This window comes from Lepisma saccharinum, chromosome 27, assembly GCF_977018435.1.
Source record: "Lepisma saccharinum chromosome 27, izLepSacc3.1, whole genome shotgun sequence".
Taxonomy (NCBI): domain Eukaryota; kingdom Metazoa; phylum Arthropoda; class Insecta; order Zygentoma; family Lepismatidae; genus Lepisma; species Lepisma saccharinum.
Genome location: NC_139255.1, coordinates 52,481,428 through 52,503,382, shown reverse-complemented (window position 1 = coordinate 52,503,382; position 21,955 = coordinate 52,481,428). Strand labels below are relative to the sequence as shown.

General features: G+C 36.8%; 1 protein-coding gene across 1 annotated transcript in view; it reads left to right on the top strand.

Moving 5' to 3' along the window:
* LOC145980252 (glycine receptor subunit alphaZ1-like) overlaps positions 1 to 21,955 on the top strand; it is a 57,611-nt gene that overhangs the window by 27,038 nt on the left and 8,618 nt on the right. The window contains exons 6-8 of the mRNA XM_083113262.1: positions 15,573 to 15,655; positions 18,770 to 18,913; positions 21,330 to 21,589. Coding sequence (XP_082969388.1) covers positions 15,573 to 15,655; positions 18,770 to 18,913; positions 21,330 to 21,589 — 487 coding nt within the window. The remainder of the gene's footprint in view (positions 1 to 15,572; positions 15,656 to 18,769; positions 18,914 to 21,329; positions 21,590 to 21,955) is intronic.

The following is a 21,955-nucleotide window of genomic DNA, read 5'->3' as shown; positions in this document are numbered from 1 at the left end:
AGTTTTTATTCAGGGTAATTTTCAAGTATTACTGATTTTTTGAGTGATAGACTTAATATCAGGGGTTATTTGTATCTGTTATATTATGCGAGTTTTATTTTTACTACAATTATGACTAAATTCTACTGACTGAAGATTAAAGCTTAGGCTCTAAAGGGGCCATTTAACATGTATAGTGACAATTCATAGGACAATATGAACCTTACAGAGGCTTGTAGGAGCCATAGGAACACATGCCAGAGCTTTATTAGACTGCAAAAAGAACTTACAAGGAGTATTACGTGGAAACAAAGTTAATTTTTTGAGTGCTTTACCAGTTACACAGCCAATATTTGATATTTTGACACAAAAAGTGTGTCTTGTCAAGTTTTGTCTATTTATTTCACAATTTTATGTAATTTTTTATTCTAATAACACAATTTTAACTATTCAGGCAACATTTTTATTGCAATTTGAACTTTCAAAGATATTTTTTAAATCTTTGTACACAGAGTGCAAAACGCTAGATTCACTCAACATTCAGATGATCAGTATGTCTGAAATTGAAGCAGCTGTAAAAAAATTAAAGCCAAAGAAGTCGGCGGGGCCAGACAAAATCCCACCCTACATCTTCAAAGGATGTGTAGACATTTTAAAAATTCCACTCTTTATTATCTACAATGCGATATTATCTTCCACGCAGTTTCCCGAACGGTGGAAACTTACTGCTGTATGTCCAGTACCAAAATCCTCGGAGAACAGAAACATACAAAACCATCGTCCTATAGCTCTTTTATCTGCCCCTGCTAAAATATTTGAGCAAATCTTATATTGCCACATATATAACCATGTCAAAGAAACTTTTTCTGAATACCAGCATTGCTTTCTGCCCAACTGCTCAATAGAAACAAACCTTGGCGAGAAACTGCATTATATAAGCACGGTGTTAGATGATGGGGGGCAGGTGGATGTAATATACACTGATTTTTCCAAAGCCTTTGACACTGTAAATCATGATGTACTACTAAGTAAATTGGGCACTTTCAACTTTTCCCTTCCCCTCAGGAAACTTATGGCGTCATATTTAATGAATAGAAAACAATATGTCTCGTATAAAGGCCACACATCCAGCGAATTTCTAGTACGTTCCGGAGTACCTCAAGGGTCCAACATAGGGCCTCTTCTCTTTCTTCTATTAATCAACGACTTACCAAAACATTTGATTAATTCTAGAAAACTGTTATTTGCCGACGACCTGAAATTCTTTCAAAGAATAAAAAATATTGAAGACTGTGTGTGTCTACAACAAGACATAAATAGGTTGAGTGCGTGGTGCTTGCGCGACGGTCTTTCTCTTAATGCAGCAAAATGCTATTCCGTTACTTATTCCAAACAAAGAACGATCTTAAATTTTCAATATAAACTTAATAATACCAATCTAAAAAAATCTGAAACAGCAAAGAACCTAGGAATATATTTTGACTCTAAGCTAACTTTCACTCACCATATTAACAAAGTAATAGGCAACGCTTACAAACTTATCGGGTTCATTATTAGAATGGGCAGAGACTTTCGAGACACCCAAACACTTAAGGTATTATATTACTCATTAGTGCGTTCAAAACTTGAATTCGGGTCTGTTGTATCGAACACTGACAGTATAGTACAGACTACAAAAATAGAGCGAGTACAATCAAAGATGTTACGTCATATGAAGTATAAACTTGAAGGTATTTATCCCAAATTTGATTCGTACAGTAATCTAATAGAGGAGCTCCGAATGCACAGGCTTGACGATCGAAGGACAGTGCGCGACCTGCTGCTGCTCTGGAAAATATATAATGGAAAACTTCGCTCTCCTCATTGGATCTCACAATTTAAATTACGCGTTCCTAACAATAAGACGCGACCCAATCATCAAACCTTTTTTGTGAAAAGAGCACGAACAAACATTGTCAAGAAATCCCCTATCTGGAGAATGAGTATTCTCTACAATGCCTTAGAAAAGCGTAACAAAAATATTGATTTGTTCTCTATGCCATATATACAATTTAAAAACTGTGTAATGAAAACAATATTAAATAACAGTCACTGAAGCATGTATGAAAACCTGTATCTCTGAACTCTCTAACTGGGCGCCAGCCTGTTGAGTTCATTATTGAAAATAAATAAACAAAAATAAATTAAACTTTCTATTTATTGCGTTTTGTGTTTCACATTCACTAATTTTTAATTTAGATGTTAATTTTTTATTTTTCTAAAACTAAAGAAGAAAAGTATTTTTAACTAAAAGTTATTTTATAGTTTTCGGTTTTCAGATTTCAACTATGCTATTTTTGGTTCTGTATTTCTATATTAGGATATTACAAAGTTTTAAGGTGTGTATAATATTTCAAAGTATTTTCAGGGTGTATTTGTTAATGCATTTGGATGATAACTATTAGGTTTTTGAATGAACTAATGTTAAAAATAGTTCAAGCAATCAGAAAACGCGTCGGTTTTATTTCAACCAATTAGAAAACGCGTTGGTTCAATTTCAACCAATCAGAGAAGGCGTCAGTTTTGCTTATGAGGTATAAAAACTGCGCAAAAGCAAGCAGAAGCTATTTTGAGAAGTATTTGTGAAGCATTGTGTCAGAGAAGACATCAAGTTGTGATTATTGGCCGAGAGTTTCAGACAAATAACTCAAGAGAAGCTATAATTAAGGTAAAATTATTTTTATTATGTAGTGTGTTTTTAAATAATATGTAAATGCAAATAATGAAACGAAGAAAACGTCAATGCAAACCAAAAAGAATATGCGTAATGTGAACAAGCACTTCAACTATTTTTCTATTTTTCAGGTGCTTCTAATTTTGTATATGTGACTGAAAGGGACCATTAGTGAAAGATGGCGTCTTCAAGCTCCACTAACAAGGCTAACCACACTGCGGTGAGTACCTCGCAAGAGATTTTACCATTGGAATGTATATTTCTTCACTAGTTTTTGAAATAATATATAAATCCAGAAAACAAAGAAACGAAAAAAGTAAATACAGAAATGAATATGCGTAATGTAAACAAGTACTACAACTATGTTTCTATTTTTCAGGTGCTCTTATTTGTGTATCTGTGAGTGGAAGGATCTGTTACTGGAAATAACGCCAACAAAGTAACCGACTAGGACATGATTCAAATAATTGCATCATGTCCATGTTTTTCCAATTATATCTATAAGGATTGTGTGTTGGAGATTTTGAAGAGGTATACACCTGGCAAGTATATTATATGCTGGGGATGTTATTCTAATCAAGGCAACCAACTAGCCCACGATTGTGTTGTTAACCATTTCTACGAGTGTGAGTGCGTATGCTGTAAAGATGAAGATTTACTCTCTGAACGTTATTTTATTTGCCAAGGAGAACGCGGTCTGAATAAATGCCAACGATGTGTTAAGTGGATGTGCGAGAGAATCCAGTATTATTTACAGGACTTGAATAACACAAAACATATTTTTGATTTTTATATTACTAACCATGAGGATGTTGCGGATGCTTTGACGGCACACGAGGTACAGACGGAATACAAAGCTTTTTATAGTGTGTTATGTGAAATTTCAAACAATATCGAACTAGTGAAAACTTTTATAGATCCTATACGCTCAGCAGAGCTTACTTATGGTAGCACAGGATTCTTGTGAGAGTTGAATAGAGACTGACTAATAACAGCGAAAATGGTGCAATACATTATAGTAGTACAGTATTTGTACCTTCTAGCACTACCCTGATTTTTCGACCCCTCAGAAAATCGCACCGAAACCTCAAAAACTCACTTTCTCTCCACGTTCCGCGCCTCATTTATTGCGCTGACGATGTTTCAGAGCGCAGAAAAGCCGGTACGAGTAAATGCACTTTCTCGTACTTTCTCGTACTTCAAGTACGAATGCACCTTATCGTAATTTTCTAAGTAAGGCCATGTTTATATATCGTGACCTTTGTAAACCTCTCGGGAACGATGTGATATTTCTGCCACACACATGCGTGCCTCTCATTATTTCTGTATTGTGACGTGTTTTTCTTTTTTTCAAGCAAACAAACAAATAATATATATATATTTTTTTTAGGATTCCTGGCCCCTAACCCCGCCAGGGTGCGTGGTGCCCCAACCAAAAAAAAGTTCTAACGGCTGCGGTTAGATAACCACATACCTCTGTAGAGTTTCACGTGTTTTTTTTTCTCAAAAATCCTATGGGACACCTCTGTTTATCAAAAATTCGAGATATTTGCAATTTAACGCAGGACTTGGAAATTTTGACCCCCTTGACCCCCTTGACCCCAGGACCACCAAAACTTGGTATACGTATTCTACACCTCCAAAATCGACAGGGGGCATCTAACGATGCCGTATGGGGGTGTTTTTCGATATATTTTTTCGATAACTCTTACCATTTTCGAGATATTTGCAATTTAAGATTTTTTTAACGCTGGACTTAAAAAATTTTCGGAATATTTTTTTTTGTTCCATGACGACCTATGTCTATTTTGGTATGGGAGGACAGAGGACACCTAGACGATGCTAACGCAAGAAATCCCAGCTCTCTATGATCATCCTTTCGAAAGTTACGAGCGATGAAAAAAATATTTTGGCAATCGGCCCACCCTTGACCCAGGACCTCTAAAAACTTTGTACACGTACTCTGCATCACCAATATCGACAAAAGGGTCAACGGGGAGGATTTTTGTACTATCTCTCTCTCTCACTGTTTTTCGAGACATTTGCAATTTAACGCTGGACTTGGTAAATTTTTCGACAGAGGGGTCAAATTTGGTTCCATGACAACCTATGTTTTTCTTGTTAGAAGATCAAAAAGGACACCGAGACTCGACCGACGCACTAAACCCGACCTTTCTACGACTATTTGTTCAAAAGTTACGAATGATCAAAAGTTTGGAGGGTGGGCTAACTTCTTACCTCTTGACCTCAGGACCACCAAAACTTGGTACACGTATTCTACACCTCCAAAATCGACAGGGGGGGTTATCTAACTAAACCAGGATGGGGGTGTTTTTCAATATATTTTTTCGATAACTCCTACCATTTTCGAGATATTTGCAATTTAACGCTGTGGGCTTAGAAAATTTTCGATTGATGAAAAAAATTGGTTCCATGACGACCTATGTTTATTTTGGTATGGGAGGACAGAGGACACCGAGACTCGACCGACACACTAAACCCGACAGGTGGGATGCTTCGTTTTTGGCGCAGCCCTTTGACCTACTTTTGAAATGACTTACGACATTTTCCTATAAGGCTGTCTCCCCTTACGATGTTTTCCTGTAAGGCAGAGATCGTCTGTCAATGGGCCCTCAGTGTAATCTACTACGACCTAATACTAATTTTCTTTTTATGTTTCGCAGCTGTTTTATTGCAGTGACGAACTAAAAGAGCGGGAAAAAAGGCTCTGAAAGGTGAGTGTAAAAAAAAACAAAAAAAACGTACTTTCAAGTATGCATGCTCCAGTAATGTAACTTTCTAAAAACATGTGCCGTCCATGTTTCTATATCGTGAGGCGTTTCTGCGATGATGGCTTTTATATGCGGCTGTGAATGAAGTTCTACTCTTAGAAGCAATAATGCTGTAACGCGGAGGAAAGGATATAGGATTCTTGCAGTGATATGGCTGCATCAAAACAACTGCTTTTTTTATTCACCAGTTCCATCTGTTTCTGCGGTGATGTGATTGTTAAGTCATCCAACAACAGCTCTTAATAATGGTCGCGGATTGCTGTATCCAGATTGTCGTTGCATCTGCGGAAATATATAGATACTCAATCTCTCGTAAACATTCTGTACAACTAAAATTATGTTCAATTCGTCCTCTTTATTTCTCAAAAATTAAATTTCTCTATGCATCTCGTAAGGAAATGTGAGTCCATATAAAATGTTCAATTTGATCCATCCATCTAATTGGTAAATAACCTCTGGATATTTATTCTTCTTCTTCTATTTCTTGGAGAATGGATTCCCAGGACCAGTTTCAAAACGACTTGCTACATGCTCAAAGTATTGTAAAATCTGATGACAGCAAACTGTCTAGAATCTTTCTTGAATACACAATTCATTTCAAATCGTTCGTCAGTTCTTTCAAACGTCTAATAGATTCGTAGCAATCGCAACCAGCACCACCTTTTCGAAGGCACCGATTTTTTTGGTCTGATGCCTTTATTGTCCATGATTCAACACCGTGAATGAGAGGGCATCCCCGATTGCCTTGTAATCAAGGGGTCCTGGGTTCGATACCCGGTGGAGGCACTTAGTTGTTCGGATCCTACTTTAAATTGTAGTCCCGATTAGCCTTTCTGTACCAGTCGACCTCGTGACGTAGTGGTTAGCACCAATTAATTGATTTTGTTTATTTTATTTTTTTTCCGCCACTTTTGGCTAAACGCGAAGATGAGTATGTGATGATGATGAAATTAATGAAGGGACACCACAAATAACACCCATGCCCAGGCCAGGATTTTGAACCTGGGACCCCTGCCTCAACGCTGTTGATTTCCGGTTCAGTGGTTAGCACATGATAACTTATTTGAACCAGTTTAAAAATTCAAATACTTAGGAGTAATATTAACAAATGAAAATTATATTAAAGAGGATATAAAATAAAAAAGTAGGCTTAAAATTTAGGAAATGTATGTTACTTCTCTCTAAGAAACTTATAGTTAAAATATACAAAACAGTAATTTTTTGCCTGTTGTATTATATGGATGTGAAACTTGGTCTGTCATATTGAAAGAGGAACATAAATTGAGAGTATTTGAAAATAAGATCGTTTGGAAAATATTTGGATCTAAAAGGGGTGAGAAGATAGGTGAGTGGAGAAGGTTACATAATTTAGAACTACATAAATTTATATTCATGTCCAGATATTATTAGATTAATTAAATCAAGAAGACTTAGGTGGACAGGCCATGTGGCATGAATGGGAGAGGAAAAAGGAGTTTACAGGATTCTTGTTGGGAGACCTGATGGTAAGAGACCTGTAGGAAAACTAAGACGAAGATGGAAGGACAATATTTGGGATGGACCTAACGGAAATTTGGGTAGAGATGGAAAAGAGTATATAGATTTTTCTCAAGTTAGGGGCAGATGGAAGGTCTGTGTTGATGCAACCATGAACCTTTGGGTTTGAGAAGGCTAGAGAGTTAGTTAGTTAGTTATGAAAGCACATGCCACTATAAAAAAAATACAATCCCTGACAAAAAAATGAATTTAAAAAAAATGAAATTTATTTCCATATAATGAACTTCAACCTATACAATTGAACATTTTTTTTTTAATTTTGCAGGATTTAAATGAAACAGACGTAAATAGGAATAGGGAACACGTACGTAATGCAATAGAATCAGCAGTTAAATAAAGTATAAATCAAGAAAAAGGAAGCCATGGTTCGCATAACCTAATAGAAATAGATTGATTGATGCACAGTAAGGCTAATCGGGCCTGGACCTGTAGTTTAAAGTGGGATCCCAACCACTACATGCCTCCACCAGGGATCGAACCCGGGGATACCTTGATTACAAGGCGACGACGCTACCACTGCGCCATCGGGGAGGCACTAATAGAAATAGACTTTGGCGGTTAAAGAACAGCAAGTTTTAGAAGATTACTTGAAAAGTAAAATTAACGAAATTGAAATAAAAGTATCAGAGGTGCAAATGAATTGAGAAAGGGGTGGCAACCTAAAGTAAACTTGATAAAAAAAAATGGCTGACTATTTTAAATAGATGGAAGAACTACTTTAATGATGTTTTAAATGTTCATGTAGGAGATAAATCAGAAATAAATTAAGTACGCACAGCAGAACTTAACTTGATTGAGATAAGAGATAAATTAGTCGAGAAGAAACTTGTTAATATGTCTGACAAATGTACAATTCATGATGGATTAAAAAAAAAAAGGTGCTCTTTTTAATTTTGCCTTACAATATGCTTTTAGGAAGCTAAAAGAAACTAACGAAGTAGTGTTAGCATATGCAGATGATGTAGACTTACTGGGGAATGATGTAAATACAAATTAAGAATAATGCTAAAATATTTTTCAAAAGCAGCTAAAGAGATAGGTTTTAGAAGTTAGCAATGTGAAATCTAAAGATATGTGCTTACAGGCCGAAACCAAGTGATAACAACTTGTTTGAACCAGTTTTCCAAATCCAAATACTTAGGAGTAATACTAACAAATGAAAATGATATTAAAGAGGAAATGAAAAGAAGGCTTAATTCATGTTACTTTTCTCTTCATAAAACTTTTGTCTCCTCGTTTCATATCTAAGGAACTAAAAAATTAAATACATATATATATATATATATATATATATATATATATATATATATAGATAGATCTTGCTCAGGATAAGGACAAATCGAACTTTCGGGTTCAAGAAGGGTAGAGAATTAATTAATTAGTTAATATTCAATGTAATATGGTTTCACGTATTAAACAAAAACAAAGTTAGTAATAAGGTATTCATATTGACAAGGGAATTCTTACAAATTCATTCTCTTCGTAAGTTTGCCAATAGTATTTTCATCATCCTGTGTTATTTCAAATCTTCAATTATGCAATGCAAAAAAGGAGAAGAATTTCCATGACATGATAACATGAATTTGTACGTTGAAAGAAAAATGAAAACGAAGAGCTGTGATAAAAAAAAACGCTTGACTCTGACGAGCGGGAAACATAATAGAAATCAAGGACGGAAAATATGAACAGAGGAAAGGGGATATTCAAAAGAAGGTGGCTCTTCCATGATAATTTTTACTTTCTCAATCTGAACAAATTCATAAACATTATCATCATTGAATGTTGTTGTTGTTGATGAGTTTGAGTTGGTGTTTTAAGTCCACTTTATGCACAGTATGGCTAATCGAGACTGGACCTACAGTTTAAAGTGGGATCCGAACCACGATGTGCCTCCAACAGGTATTAAACCTGGGACCCTTTGATTACAAGGCGACAACGCTACCACTGCGCCATGGGGAGGCCCCATCATTGAATGGTTGGTTACGTTGTCCCTCCGAACGAAAGATGGAAAGTATACAAGCCTGTGCCTCCTAAGTTCATCGTGGCTTGCGAAATGAAACTTCCGATGATTTTTTTATTTTTTAGAACATGCTTTGCTAGGGAGGTCAAATGACAAGTTACGTAATTAGACAAGTTTCTTAGAGAGAAGTAACATACATTTCCTAAATTTTAAGCCTACTTTTTTATTTTATATCCTCTTTAATATAATTTTCATTTGTTAATATTACTCCTAAGTATTTGAATTTTTAAACTGGTTCAAATAAGTTATCATGTGCTAACCACTGAACCGGAAATCAACAGCGTTGAGGCAGGGGTCCCAGGTTCAAAATCCTGGCCTGGGCATGGGTGTTATTTGTGGTGTCCCTTCATTAATTTCATCATCATCACATACTCATCTTCGCGTTTAGCCAAAAGTGGCGGAAAAAAAATAAAATAAACAAAATCAATTAATTGGTGCTAACCACTACGTCACGAGGTCGACTGGTACAGAAAGGCTAATCGGGACTACAATTTAAAGTAGGATCCGAACAACTAAGTGCCTCCACCGGGTATCGAACCCAGGACCCCTTGATTACAAGGCAATCGGGGATGCCCTCTCATTCACGGTGTTGAATCATGGACAATAAAGGCATCAGACCAAAAAAATCGGTGCCTTCGAAAAGGTGGTGCTGGTTGCGAATGCTACGAATCTATTAGACGTTTGAAAGAACTGACGAACGATTTGAAATGAATTGTGTATTCAAGAAAGATTCTAGACAGTTTGCTGTCATCAGATTTTACAATACTTTGAGCATGTAGCAAGTCGTTTTGAAACTGGTCCTGGGAATCCATTCTCCAAGAAATAGAAGAAGAAGAATAAATATCCAGAGGTTATTTACCAATTAGATGGATGGATCAAATTGAACATTTTATATGGACTCACATTTCCTTACGAGATGCATAGAGAAATTTAATTTTTGAGAAATAAAGAGGACGAATTGAACATAATTTTAGTTGTACAGAATGTTTACGAGAGATTGAGTATCTATATATTTCCGCAGATGCAACGACAATCTGGATACAGCAATCCGCGACCATTATTAAGAGCTGTTGTTGGATGACTTAACAATCACATCACCGCAGAAACAGATGGAACTGGTGAATAAAAAAAGCAGTTGTTTTGATGCAGCCATATCACTGCAAGAATCCTATATCCTTTCCTCCGCGTTACAGCATTATTGCTTCTAAGAGTAGAACTTCATTCACAGCCGCATATAAAAGCCATCATCGCAGAAACGCCTCACGATATAGAAACATGGACGGCACATGTTTTTAGAAAGTTACATTACTGGAGCATGCATACTTGAAAGTACGTTTTTTTTGTTTTTTTTTACACTCACCTTTCAGAGCCTTTTTTCCCGCTCTTTTAGTTCGTCACTGCAATAAAACAGCTGCGAAACATAAAAAGAAAATTAGTATTAGGTCGTAGTAGATTACACTGAGGGCCCATTGACAGACGATCTCTGCCTTACAGGAAAACATCGTAAGGGGAGACAGCCTTATAGGAAAATGTCGTAAGTCATTTCAAAAGTAGGTCAAAGGGCTGCGCCAAAAACGAAGCATCCCACCTGTCGGGTTTAGTGTGTCGGTCGAGTCTCGGTGTCCTCTGTCCTCCCATACCAAAATAAACATAGGTCGTCATGGAACCAATTTTTTTCATCAATCGAAAATTTTCTAAGCCCACAGCGTTAAATTGCAAATATCTCGAAAATGGTAGGAGTTATCGAAAAAATATATTGAAAAACACCCCCATCCTGGTATCGTTAGATACCCCCCCTGTCGATTTTGGAGGTGTAGAATACGTGTACCAAGTTTTGGTGGTCCTGGGGTCAAGGGTTAAGAAGTTAGCCCACCCCCCAAAAACTTTGATCACTCGTAACTTTTGAACGAATAGTCGTAGAAAGGTCGGGTTTAGTGCGTCGGTCGAGTCTCGGTGTTCTTTTTGATCTTCTAACAAGAAAAACATAGGTCGTCATGGAACCAAATTTGACCCCTCTGTCGAAAAATTTACCAAGTCCAGCGTTAAATTGCAAATGTCTCGAAAAACAGTGAGAGAGAGAGATAGTGCAAAAATCCTCCCCGTTGACCCTTTTGTCGATATTGGTCATGCAGAGTACGTGTACAAAGTTTTTAGAGGTCCTGGGTCAAGGGTGGGCCAATTGCTAAAATATTTTTTTCATCGCTCGTAACTTTCGAAAGGATGATCATAGAGAGCTGGGATTTCTTGCGTTAGCATCGTCTAGGTGTCCTCTGTCCTCCCATACCAAAATAAACATAGGTCGTCATGGAACAAAAAAAAAATATTCCGAAAATTTTTTAAGTCCAGCGTTAAAAAAATCTTAAATTGCAAATATCTCGAAAATGGTAAGAGTTATCGAAAAAATATATCGAAAAACACCCCCATACGGCATCGTTAGATGCCCCCTGTCGATTTTGGAGGTGTAGAATACGTGTACCAAGTTTTGGTGGTCCTGGGGTCAAGGGGTAAGAAGTTAGCCCACCCCCTCCCAAAAACTTTGATCACTCGTAACTTTTGAACGAATAGTCGTAGAGAGGTCGGGTTTAGTGCGTCGGTCGAGTCTCGGTGTCCTCTGTCCTCCCATACCAAAATAAACATAGGTCGTCATGGAACCAATTTTTTTCATCAATCGAAAAATTTCCAGGTCCTGCGTTAAATTGCAAATATCTCGAATTTTTGATAAACAGAGGTGTCCCATAGGATTTTTGAGAAAAAAAAACACGTGAAACTCTACAGAGGTATGTGGTTATCTAACCGCAGCCGTTAGAACTTTTTTTTTGGTTGGGGCACCACGCACCCTGGCGGGGTTAGGGGCCAGGAATCCTAAAAAAAATATATATATATTATTTGTTTGTTTGCTTGAAAAAAAGAAAAACACGTCACAATACAGAAATAATGAGAGGCACGCATGTGTGTGGCAGAAATATCACATCGTTCCCGAGAGGTTTACAAAGGTCACGATATATAAACATGGCCTTACTTAGAAAATTACGATAAGGTGCATTCGTACTTGAAGTACGAGAAAGTGCATTTACTCGTACCGGCTTTTCGCGCTGTGAAACATCGTCAGCGCAATAAATGAGGCGCGGAACGTGGAGAGAAAGTGAGTTTTTGAGGTTTCGGTGCGATTTTCTGAGGGGTCGAAAAATCAGGGTAGTGCTAGAAGGTACAAATACTGTACTACTCATTATTGATGTACAAGGATTTATTTATAAGAGAAAATTTATATTGCGTGAGATTTGTGTGAGTTCTACAAATTTGGACACTGTGTATTATGCGCTTGTGAGTGTTCCCGATTATTTCAAAGAGAACAAAGAATCGCGCTGGGTTAAAGACAATCTCCATGCATTAATGTATGATATTCCTTGTGGATGTGAAATATACTATGTCCTGAGGGCAGTTAGGAACTTGAACTGTCAAGGTGGTACATTTTTCTGCAAAGGAAAATCCCAAATTATCAAAGATTTGTTTAATATTGATAACATTGTTGATTTACAAACTGTAAACTGTCCATCCCTTAAGAATTTGAATATGTGTCAAGGACGATTGTGCAAGTATCATTCTGATACTTCCCCCCCAGCTGAACAAGGTTGCACATTCAGAAATGTTCAAAGACTTGTATGTTGGTACAATAATAAAAATATTAATGTGTAATGTATTTTAGTGCAAATAATAAAGATTTGTGAAGAAGAAATGTTTTCTATGTTGTTATTTAGTCTTAAAGCCTTTATTCAAGGTATTTTCAAGTATTACTGGTTTTTTGGCTGCATCAACACTTGGGTTATTTCCATTTGGTTTATTATACGAGGCTACAATCACTATATGTCTATGAGGACTAAAATCCACTGATTGAAGCTTAAAGCTTAGGCTTACTATGTATATTGATTGAACACAGGACAATACGAACCTTACAGAGGATTGTAGGAGGCATAGGCCCACACGCCAGAGCCTTATTAGCCTGCAAGAACAACTTGTATGTTGAATTGTGACTGTTTAGCAATAATATTTATAAAGTTTAAATCATTTTCATTAGATTACATATATATTTTGGATTCAAATAAAACACTCAAGTTAAGTTTTTAAGTTTATTTTTATTTAATATACAAATATAGAATATAACAGATTTACATATATGAAAAGTACTCTACCAAAGAGCAAAAGTCACATAGGGATTACGATTTAACCGATGCTGAAATTCTTCCATGAGGGATTTGTAGTAAGAGAGAAATTTTCGCCACTGGTTAAAGTTGAGGGTGACTCCACCAGAGATGTTGGTGATTTCCACTTTTATGTTTTCTCCAATGCCCTCGAAGGTGAAGTAAAGTTCTCCTATAATGTTTATAGATCTGAATCTGTCTTCTCGTGTGGGGAATCTGTTCTTGTAAGTGTCGAAGATCGCATCTGATTTGTACACGCATGATGGGTACTCTTCGCTATTTAGGACAATGTAATTTTTTTTTCATGTTTCAAAATCAATTCAGTGTCTGTGAAAGTACCTCGAATTATGATATCCATGTTGGCATCGATGATGAATCTGGTTTCTGGTTTTATGTTGTTCATTTGGCGGGTGCCTCTGACAGACCGCAATGCTTACATTGTTTTGGTTTGGTATCAATAAAAATTTTAAAAAAAATATGCAACTAGTGCTACAAAAGGAACGCAAATTATCGACAATTCCTGGATTATAAATAAAATTCAGTTTGCCTTTTACATATCCAATATTTACAGACCAACACTTACTAGACTTCGATTTATATAAATGTAGCAGGAACTATATTTCTGAGAATCCAACTATATTAGGATTATATGTTAAACATATAAAAAACAGATTTTTCTATGTAAGTATATTAATATTGAGTGGATTATTTAACAGATCAAAAAGAAAGACGAAAAAAATCACTAAATGCAGTTCTATACTATAGGTGATTGCATGAAAATAACTAGGTCAAGGGGTGACCAACAGTGAGCTGAATTTATATACAGAGGGTCGCTCTCTATTATTCTCACCTTCGCTGGATTGGTGAAGGAACGCACTTGTGGGCGGTAGAACCTGAATGGGCTCCACAAAGACATCGGAGACTCGAAGCAGATGTCTTTGCGGATGAACCCAAGTAGGGTTATAGGCGCTAGGACCAATTTGGTCTCTGCTCCTTATATGAGGAACCAATTTGACCAACTCCCAAAATTAACTTACATTGCTTATGAGTAATTAAATTTGAAGAAAAATTATAATCTCTTAGATTGTAAACATATTTTATATTTAGGCTGCACAAGATCCGATGACAAAATTAAAAAATGGTAACCGCCCAGACAGGGACTCAAACCCTGGACAGAGAAGTTAAAAGCCTAATGCTATACCAACTAAGCTATCTGGGCACAAAGTATTATTTTTGGAAAAGTTAGTTATGTTAAGAAATATCATTTAAGAATTTTTTGGTCTGGATCGACAGAGAAGGAGACAACATTTCCAAAATTTGTGTTTACTGAGCATATAAAGTTACACTATATCTAGTTACGGACAAATGATACTAAAACTTTGCTAGTAGTTCATGAGTTGACAAACAACATTTTTGGACGACTGAAGCAGGTACGGTAGAAGGTGCTTTAACCGTAACTTGTCTGGAAGGTCGCGCCGTGTCAACTTTCTCTTGTTTTGAAGCTTTCAGCACGGTGTATACGACCAGACAGCACGGCCCTTAAAAGATCTCAAGTCAGATAAGGAGGTGCCGTGCATATTCATTAAATATGTAATTAGAACTGAAATTATTAATTAATTTGGATCATATTTTTACGTCCTTTTTTCCGTTTTTAGGTCCTTCTTTTACATTTTTAGGTCTATTCATACGTCTTTTTTTTTGGCAATTTATAGGTCTTCAACTTTCGAGCCCTAATGATGACATACCCTGAATGCATGAAAGCATTAACGAAAATGTGTTACGTGTGTCACGCTTTAAAAATATAGGCAAGTTTGACTTCATTTGTCTGCGAAGCATATAGACTACAAATACTAATAATTGAAGACTAAAGTTGGTAATCGCTGTAAGTGTCACAATAATCCAAACACCGTTTTCCACGTTAAACTGTGAAATGTGGCTGGTAGCCCTCTAAGTAGTTCAAAGAACGTGTAAAGAGGTCACTCGTGTGCACGTTCATACGGGCTGATGTGCGGAACGATGCGATTTCCCAACACTTTCGCTTTTGGCACTTACATCCTTTACCAATTTTAGTCCTCAATTTTTGTTGGTGAAATATGCAAATTATATGCATTCACAAACATTTAAACCTCGATGCAATTAAAAGCATTAATAATTTTGAGATTAATTCATTTTGATATTTATATGGAAATGCACCAGAATTGATCATACAATGGAATTAAAAATACGTTTCTTGATTATTGAAGGGTAGACCCGTTCTTCTCGCAAGTGTCCAATGCCCGTACGCAAAGGACATTTTATTTATTGCTTATTTGCAGGTACCTCGTGACGACCATGTGCAATTTTGACTTCAAGGATTATCCTTTTGATTCTCAGGAGTGTGGACTACATATGGAAAGTTGTAAGTGTGTTTCAATAATTCCATATGATCGAAAAACAAAAGCATTACATAAAATCTGCCACGTCCTCTCACGTGAGCATCTGCCAGCTTAGCACAGGGTAGAAACAATGATATACCTCTGGGCACAGATCAGGGTGACTAACACTACGAATATATGGAAAGAAACAAAGATTTAACCCACTACGGAGGGTACAATTCGTAATATATTCTTGAATAATCATGTACAAATATTAGATAATTTTGGAAATCTTTTCATGCAATATTTTTCTTCTCTTTTTATTTCTTATTAATTGTAGCCAATCTTCTTATTTGGGCTTCTTCTTCTTGTAATCGCTGAGGCTTCTTCTTCTTATAATTGCTAAGCCTTCTTCTTCTTGTAATTAATAAGACATCTTCTTCTTAAGGCTTCATCTTCTTGTAATTACTAAGGCTTCTTCTTCTTGTAATTACTAATTCTTCTTCTTGTAATTACTAATGCTTCTTCTTCTTGTAATTATTACATATTGTGCATTTTTTCTTCTTTGGGCTTCTTTGTCGATCTTATCCAAATTGACGGAAATATTAAGAAAATCGATCTCCCAGACAAACAAAGAGAAAGGGGTTACTTAAGGATCGTCGCCTGGGCGGCCCTAACCTTAACTTGGAGCTGCAATAGATGCGCCTACCAAAAGTGCTTGGGTGCCTACCGTGCAATGGCGCTACACCTGGGAAAAACAACCCAAAAGCCGCACGAAACTCTCAGTTCGGGGGAACCGAAATAGACTCAGAATCGTAATTACAATTCGACTTCTTTACTTTTGTATAATGATCACTTATTCTATTACTGACTATTTATTATTACCCTTTCCACCTTATTTATATAATGTTATTGTACTAAGTTCATTTATTTCTTTCATTATAATTAGTATTAATATCTACAATCATTATTTCACCACATCATCTCTTTGTTCCTTCTCCTTTCACAACGCCAAACGTCTTCTTGAGTGCTGCTATCTCTGGCCCACTTTCTAAAACTGCTTTATGGATCATCAAATATATGCGTCGTTTCTTTTGCATGCTGCCATCTATGATCCTCTACCTCAAACAACAACAATAGAGTTTGTGTACGTGACAAATCCAGTGTAGCTTTAAGAACACTTCTCAAGAGGTTTCGTCCATTCAACCGGATTTTTCGCAAAAGTGTCTAAATGTGAATCTGCCACAGTCATATTTAACTTCCTTGCTGTTTCGTTAAGCAATTTGTCTGTAATCATTACTTTCAGTCTACAGTTAACAATTTCATTTAATTCTGAAATATTGGTACCGAATACATGCTTTATCGATTTTGCTGCCATCTTTCGGTGAGTTCTAAATGGTGTATTCTTACGTCACCATCGAGTTTTAGCCCACCCAAAGATCTTACATGAGTAATTTTCGTGCAACGCCAATCAAGATTTTAATGTATGACTGGATCTACAAGGTAATTTAAAATCCGAACCACTAGAGTTGTTCTCATACCCAAGACATGTGCATTTTGCCTGCTTTCACACAGTTGTATTTTTCTAGTTGTTACTCGATATTTTACCGCAGAGCACGAATTATATTTCGAACTCAAAAAGCTTTAAATTTAGGTCTGAAATTTAATATTTCATTTGTAAGTTTCTTAAAATTGTATATTTAAACATTTTACAAGGTATCCATTTTGAAGTGACGCATGACGTTCACTACACTTTGGCATGATATTTTCACCCTGTATGTATTTACTAAACAAAATGGCATACTATTTACGAAGGATCATGTTAAACATCGGTGTCTCGCGTAGGTTCGACAAAGTGCGGGAACTAAGTCAACGTTGACTGAAGTGACATGCACTTCGGTCTATCGTACTTACTATCTGGACTGCTTCATATGTGAGCTATGTAATTTCTGGCTAATATTTACATAAACACAGTTGATGGATGCACAAATTCACTGTTTTGTCACGAATATGTTACATACATATCTTTCCGATCTTCGACGAGCATTTGGAACGACTTAACAGAACATCCAGTTGCCCGCTGAGCACTAATCTATGAGAATGAATGAATAAATAAAGAGAGAATGAGAAAGAAATTAAAGAACAAAGAAAGAGGAAGAAAAGTTAGGTGCAATAATAGAGAGACGAAAGAGAGAAAAGAGAAAGGAGTTAAGAGAGAAAATGAGGGGGAAAGTTGGGAAGAAGGAAGGGAATGGAGAAAGAAACAAAAAGATGAAAACAAACGAAGGGAAAAGAAATAAAGGAGCAGAGAAAGAGGAGGAAAATGAGAGATACAAGACGAGAAAGGGGGAGAGAAAATCAAGAAAGATACAAAGAAAGAAAGAGAGAGTAGAGAACGAATGAAAGTGAAATAAAAGAACAAAGAAGAATAGAAAGGTGTAGTGGCAGAGAGACGAAAGAGAGAGAGAAAAAAGAAAGTTGTTGAATGAGAGGAAAAGTTAGAAAGAATGGAGAAAGAGACAGGAAGATTGAAACACACTGAGGGAGAAGAAATAAAGTAACAAAGGAAGTGGAGGAAAACGAGAAAGAGGAAGAGAAAATGAAGGAAGATAACAAAAGAAGGAGGTAGATAAAGAAAATGAGGAAAAAGAAACAGAGGAGAAGAAAGATAGAAAACGTGAGAGCAAGAACAGAACGATAAACGAAAGTGTAGTAAAAATCGAGACCTTAAAACCTGGAAATATTTCGTTCACCTGCGAACCCACTTGAACAAATTTCTCTGGTAGAGTGAGATTACTTTAGTAATATCTCTGGCTGTTTTGCATTGGCAGTTTTGGAGAGAGTCATAAATCCCGGAGCAGCCAATGAACAAACGAGCCGCTGGCGTCAATTCTACCCAGCGCCTATCGCTATACCTGTTGCTCGCGCTCTGGACTGTTGGTAGGCTCGCTAACTGGACTCGCGCGGTCAGCTGGAGTTGTAATGAAAATAATCTGACTTTAACGTCATTGGATTTCATTACTACCACAGTCCGCCAGTTTTTCAATCCGTGATCCAAAAAAAAACTTACAGACATATGTTCAAAGAAGGATTTTATTGTGTTACAGAAATCGCAAAATTCTGACAAGACTTGATTTTTTTTCTCTAACTTCTTTCAGACTCCCATTCAATTGAAGATGTAAAGCTGGAATTCGATTCGGATGTGCAGATGGACAATTCAATGCCACCTATGCCACAGTTTGTAAGGAAGTCGGTGTCAGGTATCAACTGCAGCATAGAAGTGTATTTTGGCGAAGCAAGGGGTAAGGCAAAGTATGAGGTGGTTTCCAATTACGAATTATTTGTCCTGTAGTTTACGTCAACTACAAGCATATGAACACAATTTTTAATGTAACGTTTCAGAGGAACACACGCTCCCTTCATCAATTATTTTTTAGTTTGATTATTGTTAAAGTTATAACAATGGAATACATTTAACAAAAACAAAAATAAGCATTTAAACAATTAATCTTGCCAAGAGTATTGTAGAATGGAGTTTTTTTAATTGCCTGATAATATTTGGGATCCATAATTAAAAGTTTATAACATATTCATTTAAAATAATAATAATAATAACATATTCCTTGTTTGACAGTAAAGTTGTTATATTCCAGCTCAGTGGCGGCGATTAGGGGGCAGTTGCCCTCCCCCACTTTCGCCACTTTTGCCCCGCATGAGGTTTACCCTCAAATCCAATTTTACAGCACCATCCTATAGATTATGCAACAAAATTATCCCGTTCGTACAACAGCACAAAGATCTTGGAGTCATTTTCGACAGCAAACTCACTTTCAGCCACCATATAGATTACATAACTTCTGGAGCCATGAAAACCCTTGGCCTAATTTACAGATTTACAGATATCACATATGTTTCTGCCCTCAAAACCTACTTTACAATGTGCGTTGTATCCATTCGTGAATATGGTTCCTGTATTTGGTCAAAGGCCTGTGATATCAACATAAAGAGAACAAACAAAGTGGTAGATTTTTCATCAGAATAGTCGAACATAGATGTCCAGCCCTTGCAAACTTTTCCAAACACGAAATTCTATCCACTCTTCAAATTCACGATCTTTCCCTTCGCCGTCAAGTTTCAGAACTAACATTTCTTTTCACAATCATGAATGGACAACTTTTCAGTAACAAACTCTTGCCACATCTTCACATGCGGACCCTACGTAATTACAGCAAATGCAACAACTTCTTTTACACAAAAGCCTCAAGGCTATCCTTAGAACAATAGCCATTTCTCCAAAGGCTACAAACAAGGTACAATACACAAAATGATCCTCCAGGCTTCCATATACTAAGCAGGCTTTCAGAAAGGCGTGCATCAAGCAGCTGAAGAGTAATTAATATTTGTTATACTCTAGTTATTGTTTTATTATTGTTACATATATATAGGTGTGTTTGTGTATGTGTGCGTGCTTCTCATTTGTTATTTTCTCTTCTCTGTATTCAGGATTTCTCAAATAAATATAGCACATAGGGAAATATACTGTCTTTGCCCCCCCCCCCCAGCTTTGGCATCTTGCCCCCACCCGGTTTTGGAACCCAATCGCCGCTACTGCCAACAATGTAACATTATTGACAAGATTCATTGCGTAACTACTTAATTTGTTTTTTGTTAAATGTATTCCATTGTTATATAACAAAGAGAAAACTAAATATATGCTTACAGGCCGAAACCAGGTGTTAGGTAATAATCAAAATCTAATTATTGATAACAACTCGTTTGAACCAGTTTCCAAATTCAAATACTTAGGAGAAATATTAACAAATGAAAATTATATTAAAGAGGAAATAAAAAGTAGGTTTAATTCAGGAAATGCATGTTACTTCTCTCTTCATAAACTCTTGTCTTCTCGTTTAATACCTAAGAAACTAAAAGTTAAAATATACAAAACAGTAATTTTGCCTGTAGTATTATATGGGTGTGAAACTTGGTCCCTTACATTGAAAGAGGAAAATAAATTGAGAGTATTTGAAAATAAGATCCTTAGGAAAATCTTTGGACCTAAAAGGGATGAGGAGACAGGTGAGTGGAGAAGGTTACATAATTTAGAACTACATAATTTGTATTCATGTCCAGATATTATTAGAATAATTAAATCAAGAAGACTTAGGTGGGCAGGCCATGTGGCACGAATGGGAGAGGAAAGAGGAGTTTACAGGATTCTTGATGGGAAACCTGATGGTAAGAGACCTGTAAGAAGGCCAAGACGAAGATGGAGGGACCTTGAGACCAACGTTGAGATGGACCTAAGGGAAATCGGTAGGGATGGAAAAGAGTATATAGAACTAGCTCAAGATAGGGAAAATGGAAGGCCTGTGTTGCTGCAGCCATGAACCTTCGGGTTTAAGAAGGCTAGGGAGTTAGTTAGTTTAGTTATTCCATTGTTATAACTGTGTGCTAACAAAGGAAATGAGCGTGTATTCTCCCGAAACGTTACATCAAAAATTGTGTTTATATGCTTGTAACAATTGTAAACTACAAGATAAGTATTTCTATAACGCAAGCAATACGGACATACAAGAACAATTTGGATTTAGAAACTAGTTTCGATGTATGATGGATCTAGACATATTACGGATTGAAGCGTCAATGTAAATTAAGCATGGTTGCCAGGGTAGCTGAAGAAATCGGAAATTAATGATAATATTATTATATCAACAGGTGTGTACAGCTGTTTGGGGTTCGTGGTGAAGTTCCAGAGGCGCTACCACTACTTTATCTGGCAGGTGTACTTACCCTCGGGAATCCTGGTCGCCATCTCCTGGTTGTCCTTCTGGATAGACGTGAATGCTATTCCCGGAAGGGTGGCGCTTGTCACAACCACCCTCCTCACCTTAGCCACGCAGTTCTCCGCGATCCAGAAGTCTTTGCCGCCTGTGTCGTACCTCAAGGCTATCGATATATGGATGCTCGCATGTGTGGTGAGTCTTTATCATTGTATGTATCAGTTACGTTCCGAAGGCTTTTTCATTGCCGAGTAATTTAATGAACTTGGACAACATACTACTCACAGCGCTCTGGAGCCCTTTCAAAGCATCGGATTGCGCTGAAAGTTGGTATAGAGGCTATAGAGGCCATGGGGAAGCGAATGCTGACGAGGAAAATAGTTCAAATTTTCACCACCAGGTGTAAATGTGGCGCTTAGAATTAAACCCCCTACTCAGAGTCCTCTGAAGCTCATTCGAAACTACATTTTTAGGTGAAACTCGGTATAGAGGCTGTGGGGACCAGGGTAGAGCGAATGCTGAAGAAAAAAAGAAAGTTCAAAATTTCACCATGAGGTGAAA